Here is a 6,810-nt window from a genome sequence, read left to right as displayed (position 1 = left end):
AATGTAAATGTTTTACCAGTGACATAAAATTACATCACATTTTATAACTTACATATTGTAGCTCTTAAAGATTTCGCCTGCGATGACTATGTTAGAGGAAACATTTTTGCTGTAAAACTGTAGGGGAGGTTTCCTGTCACCTATTCACTTCACAGCATCGCGAAAGGACAGAGTGTTTTCTTAAGGCAGTTAAAGGGTTAGTTAGTCCGGAGTTGAAACTGATCGCAAGAAGGGACGGGCAAAGTTTCAACACTTGTTACAGAATGACACACAAACTTGTTTTTAAAGTTTATTAATAAGTCGTTAATTGCAATATAAACACAACAGGGGAAAGTAAAAAGCCCGCAAGCAACTCACTATCAAATAAATTAGGTGTATTTCATTGAATACAACATTGTAAACGCCTTCTAGAATACAGGCTACAGATAAGCACCCTTCAGCGTGAAGTACTCTGTTTTAGCACACATAAGGGACAAGATTTGCCCGGAAGTGTTTCAAGAAGCATATCTATGAGATACATAAGGAGAGTCTAATATTTAGAGGAATTGCACAGTCCCTTCACCAGGGTCTCCACACGTCTGAGGACGCAACCGATGGATGGTGCATTAAGGACAAGTCTTCTTGGAGCTGTTGGGTAGGAGAGCTGGCAGCTTGCTGAAGGTTAGCGGTCGGAATTGGAAATTGTTCCATGCTTTTCCCGCACGCTTTAAATCCAGGATGGGAGATTTGGTCTGGAGACGAGCGAGCGAATGAATCCACGGCTCCCGGGGAAGCGGCGTTGACTGCGGGCACATTGTTGTGGCTCGCTGCCGGGAGTTGCACCTGAGCAGGTTGGAGGTTATCCGTGGGCGCCTTCAGTCTGGCCTGACGGGTATCTTCGCTCGATCGAGGCAACGACTTGAGTAAGTGATTCAACAACCGCGCCCCGACGCTTTTGTCCATCCAATCGCAGGTCAAGAGCAGGTTGTGAACTTCGTGCATACACTGGATGTAGCCAGCGCTGTATCTCTGCTGAGCTTCCAGTCCAATCTTCGTATCGGCTAAAATAAAGTGAGGAGCAATGATGAGTATTGGATCAACGGACTGATGGCTTTCCACTTCCCAATTGTACAGCTATCCCAAATTCAACACAATCTTAGCATGAACTAATTTTAAACACCCTGCTCCAAGCTGTCTTTATTGCAGTACAAGATCACAATTATTGCTTTTATAGCCCTTCCTTACCCATCTTCATAAAACTTTGTGCTGTGATACTTTACTCCGAATATCATAAAATAACAGCTAGGTAAGTGAAACTCACCAATCATCCTGCTGTTTTGAACATTCTGAAGGTGTTTCACTGTCATTTCGAGGATATCTGCCTTTTCCAGTTTTGATTGCTGGAAGGTAATGAATAGATGTTGTTATATTCTCCTTGCCATCAAGTTTAAATTAATGCTAGCAGCAATGCGTTTAAGTTAAGGCAGAGGGAGGAAGGGAGAGCAAATCCTGCACTTACATCCAGGCGGAAGGCACCGACTACTGTTTCCTTCAGTTGATCGAGGCAGTTGTTGATCCGTTCTCGTCTTTTTCTCTCGATCAGAGGCTTCCTTAGCTGCGGGATAGAAGCAGACGGGATAAGCAAATGCCAAAGGCCAAATCTCAGTGAATCCTATTTTCCAGCTTCCCAAAGCAACTCGGCTGTCGGCGCAACTTCTCTTACCTTCCGTTCCTCTTTGGCGCTGGAGAGCTTATCCACGTTGTTGCTGAAGGTCGTGGCAGTCATTTTTGTTTTTCTCCCACCGACCGACAAGTCTGGGAGGAAGATTTGCTTGCAAGATGCGAGCTGGTTTCAAGCTAGTCTGAAGCACTGATGTCTTCTCGCTCGCTGCTGAACTTCTATTTATATCCGCGAATTAGCATGTGAATGCGTGAGTTCCTCCGCTCAGCCACTTTCCCACACTTGGGGTCGCGGCCAGAGGCGAGTGTCCATCAATCAACAAGTGACAGCTCACTGCTCACACTCAATGGCCAGCCTGCCCGCCCAAAGAGCGACAGATGGCTAAGGCCAGGAATCTCTTCCAGCCCCATCTACCCTTCAGCACTGCGAGCAGTTCGCATGCTTCTTTAAATCACCTCACCCCACATTCCCATGGATTTGACTTACAGTGAGAAATGAGACGGTGTTACTCCTGTTACACCTGGGAACCCCGTCCCCCTTTCACTACGATGAATGGTGTCAATTCTGTAACTGCAAAAACATGAAATGCATCCGCCCTTTCCATTGACAGCTGTTGCTTTGAGTTCTTATTTAGGCCTGTATCGTTTTCCCAGTTGCATTGTCAGGACTTTCTTCTCTGTTCACTATGGATGGGAGTACAGTGATCCCGTATCCTTTGCATTTTCTTGAACGTTACTGTATCCTGCTTTTGAAACAGTGTATGTGGTTTAATTTTAACAATGCTTCGGATAGACCACCCCCACCTTTGTAACTATCAATGTATTTATTGCCTTTTGGAGTCAGCTCTTCAGTAGGATTGAGAATTGCTCATTTTACTTCTCAGGTGAGACCTATTTCATAAGTGCCATTTAAAAAAAACACTCTCATATTTAGACTGCGCTGCAAACTACATTTCCCCGATGAATTTTCACTCGCAGCCTATTGGGAGGACCGTTTGCAATGAAGCCACACACCATACCAACTGTGTGGTTAGAACTGGATATTATGTTATTTTTACAATTATTATGGCCTTAAAAAAATATATTTTTTGAATCAATAACTTTTGGCTGCAAATTAATCTTTACTTTAGATCTTCCTTTCCATGTGAACCAGTGAATACAGCATTTTGCTGTCGCATGTTTGTAGATGGTCAGCGCGCTCGCGGTTAGAGGACAGGCCGCTTTCGGTGAGTTTGCTGCTGCTTCCTGTGTGTCACGGTGTGTACTTCCAGGAGGTCGCGCTCTCCCCCATTCGCCGACCTCTGCAAACCTTTCATCCCTGGATCTGTGATGCTCGGAACTACAAGCGAGTTAAACCAAGGCAGGGGCGAGACGTAAAGCAAGGCGCCAGGTCAACCCCAACTGGAGAATCGCTTCACTAACCAAACACCCACATCTCACTCTGCTGTGGTTTTGTTGGTTGTGGCCAGCTGGTTGTATTTTTTAAGTCTGCAATTTTGATGAGCATTGTTAAATATTTTGTATTATGTGTGTCTGAATGAGTAATGATGCACATACTGCTGCAATATCTGTTATGTGGAGGCATTCACATTTCCGTTATTTTAAAACCAACCCGCCCCAGTCCCTTGCCCACCCACCCGCCTGGTATATTTGTTAAGGAAATTGTGTGAAACTGCACGATTTTGTTGGCCATCAGCATTTACCTGCAGAAATCATGAATGATACCACAGTGGGTGGGGGGTTACCTGAGGGGGGTTGTGTGTGAACTGAATCGGTCACACTGCAGGGGAAGAAACTTTGCAATGGTTCCCCCCCCCCCCATAACAAATGCAGTTCTTGTATTTCACACTCTGAAGTGTATTCAATTATTCAAACTACTATTGCTTTGCAGGTTCTGGGTTTCATTTGAAACAGGCGCATCGGACAGAAAGTTAATCTGACCATTCTGAGGAGTGGAGATCTCTCCCTGTTCTTGTAAGCCTGCGTTTAAAAAATAATAATAAACTTGGAAAACATGTCCATGGCACTCTGTGAAGCGGCGGGAAGGGTGTTTTTTGTGTGTGGAAGAGCTCGGGCTGTGACCCAGATACTGGGGCAGATGCCCATTCATTCACTGCAGAGCTTTTTTTGGGGGGGGGGGGGGGGGGGGGAATACTCCGCAGCGATCCTGTTTGCCTTAAGACACGCGACTGCCAGGCGCTTGGACGAACGTGGGAAATTCTTCAGAACAATAACCTCCTTTCACAATATTTCCTAACAACCGTCCAGATTAACTGCGGAGACAGCGCTGTGCAGCGAGTGGATGTGGACCATAAGGTGCATCCTTCTGGATGGCGTGACCCTAGTTTAAACACCATGGCAACCGCTACACGCTTGCACCATTCACCACGATTACATGCTCGTATTTACTCAATCCAGCCTACTTTTTTTTGTCCATTTGACATATTTTAATTTTTAATAGATTTTCTAACGCCTTTTTAATTCGGGGAGGTCAGTAATATTACCCCCCCCCCCCCCCCCCCTTGTATCACATGTTACAGACTATAGACACGTCTCACCATTTACCTGGACGATGCCAAATTAGTTTTTTTAAATGACTTATTCCTTCCAGTCATCGGCCATTCAGCCCGTCGAGCCCGCTCCCCATTGGCTGACCATTTCCCCACAGGGCAACAGAAAGCAGTCAGTCTGAACAGTCCAACAGTTCAAGTGTCCGTAACTCTGTGCCCCGGGAGTTCCAGATTTCCACTAATTGGACTGTGTTTGAGAGTGCTTCCTGCTTTTGCTCCTAAATGGCCTGGTTTCTCATTTTGAAATGCTGCCCTCCAACACAAGTTAATGTTGTTATTCATCAACCTTAACGTATCTGATGCACCTGCAATAAAAATCCTTCCATGAGACTCTTCTGAGTCCTGCTAGCCCCCCCCCCCCCCCCCCCCTCCCAACCCCTCAGCAGCTCGTTGTCCCTTGGGACTCGTTTATAGGCAATGCATTCAAACAATCCGCCCTTTCCCATCTGTCGCATCAGTTTCCACGGCGGGTGCACAAAGTGCTTTTAAAAGGCAGGGCAGAGAACATGCCGTAACATCCTACTCAGGCGGTGGGACTGTGCGATGCGACATCTCCTGACCCGGCATTGTTCGGACTCCTTCCCACGCCCAGAAGCTGAAGGTTACACTGCGGGTCTTTTCTAAACGCGTTAACGCTCCTTTTCCATGAATTGATCCTCATTTGGGGTTTACCACAACGCCCCGCACAAGACTGAACAGCGCGATTACAGGCAGAAAGAACCCTGTCCTTTTTATGATGAATTCATTCATTCCATCTGATCAGATCAACACGTGCCCCAGGGCCTCCATTCTCTTCCTTCCGTGTAAAAACAACCTATTCTTTTAGAAAATGACAGTAGATCATATTAACACATGTAAATGAGCATTGCGAAAAGAAAACGCGGGCGTGAGGGGGGGGGGGGGGGGTGGTTGCCGTATAATAATTCTCTGTGTTAAAAATTTGAATTGAATCCAACACTTTCAAATCAACCCAATTGGTACGTTTTGATGTCTAATGGCCCAGAAATAGGGAGAGTTGCTCTGGTCTATGTGTGGTCCAATGATGATCACTCCATTTTGGGGAATCTTTAACCATGTGCAGAGAGTCCCAGTTGCCGGGGAACAAACAAAGTATGCTGCAAATACACAGCGGGTCAGTCAGCATTTTGGAAAAGCAACTGGCATGTCATCCCCACTGGGTTCTTCCAAACCAGGTCTTGCTCCCCCTTTCTGAAGGCAGTCGCCTTCCACACCCTCCACCCCCACACAAAAAAATAATAATGTGATCCGGTGGTTGAAACAACTACCTGAATGTCACTTTCACACTGCAGTCAAGCCCTGCTTTCGCGGAGCAGCCTGGAAGAAGTGACCCCATCATTAGTACTGTGTTTGCAATATGTAAAGTTCAGCAACAATCTTGAAGCTCGTTTCCGTAAAACAGTTGGTTGGTCTGCCAATCTTCTGCAGCTACTTATTTTATTTATTTTTATTTATTTTTTAAAAGTTATTTTTTTATAAATTTAGAGTACCCAATCCATTATTTCCAAATAAGGGGCAATTTAGCGTGGACAATCCACCTACCCCATGCACATCTTTGGGTTGTGGGGGTGAAATCCACGCAAACACGGGGAGAATATGCAAACTTCACATGGAGAGTGTCCCAGGGCTGGGATCGAACCTGGGGCCTGGGCGCCGTGAGGCAGCAGTGCTAACTACTGTACCACTGTACTGCTCTGTACTGTACTATTTAAACACACCTGGGAATCACATTCCTGGGAATAAAACAGACATTGTGGCTCTTCCATATGAATAACTAAAACTTATATTTATACAGCACCTTTAAACATAATAAAATGTCCTCAGGTGTTTCACAAGAACATTACAAAACAAAGTAAGACACTGAGCAACATAGAGAGACATTAGGACTGATGACAAAAGTTTGCTCACAGAGGTAGGTTTTAAGGGGAGTGTCTTAAGGGTGAAAGGTGAGATGGAGAACCAGAAGTTTGAATATATTCAAGAGGCGGCTGGATATGGCACTTGGGGAGAATGGGATCAAAGGCTATGGGGAAAAAGCAGGATTAGGCAATTGAGTTGGATGATCAGCCATGATCATAATGAATGGCGGAGCAGGCTCGAAGGCCCAAAAGGCCTCCTCCTGCTCCTACCTTCTATGTCTGTATCTATGTAAGTGTAGGGAGGGTATTCCAGAGTTCTGGGTCTAGGTAACTGAAGGTGCGACCATCAGTGGTGAAACAATTTAAATTGGGATGCACAAGAAGCCTGAGTTAGAGGAGAGCAGATGTGTCTGAGATGTGGAGCTGAAGGAGGTTACAGAGAGAGAGGGCAAGACCACAGGGGGATTTGAAAATCATTTTCCACCCATGATAATAACTGTCTGATATCCATGGAAATGGCACCTGACCATTTTCACCTGACCATTAGTTTTATGAGTTGCTACTCCTCCGACCAGGAAATCTGCTGTCATGGTATGTCACACTTGTCAGTCTTGCACCATCTCATATATCCACTGCCAATTATCTGCAACCACTCTCTGACATCCACCATCCGATTACATCCTAGGTCCACCCATCTTTCTTCT

General features: G+C 45.6%; 1 protein-coding gene across 1 annotated transcript; it reads right to left on the bottom strand.

Annotated features, from left to right (window-relative positions):
• Window positions 1–276: 276 nt before the first annotated feature.
• Window positions 277–1,867, bottom strand: her8.2 (hairy-related 8.2). The gene is made up of 4 exons (XM_038817270.1): window positions 1,703–1,867; window positions 1,499–1,594; window positions 1,301–1,379; window positions 277–1,040 (listed from the first exon to the last, which is right to left on the bottom strand). The coding sequence occupies exons 1-4, from the start codon at window positions 1,763–1,765 to the stop codon at window positions 559–561; spliced, it is 720 nt and encodes a 239-aa protein (XP_038673198.1). The 5' UTR covers window positions 1,766–1,867; the 3' UTR covers window positions 277–558.
• Window positions 1,868–6,810: the final 4,943 nt, after the last annotated feature.

This window comes from Scyliorhinus canicula, chromosome 13 (genome assembly GCF_902713615.1).
Source record: "Scyliorhinus canicula chromosome 13, sScyCan1.1, whole genome shotgun sequence".
Lineage (NCBI taxonomy): Eukaryota > Metazoa > Chordata > Chondrichthyes > Carcharhiniformes > Scyliorhinidae > Scyliorhinus > Scyliorhinus canicula.
The sequence above is the reverse complement of the archived record's forward strand: the minus strand, read 5'-3'. Positions and strand labels throughout refer to the sequence as shown.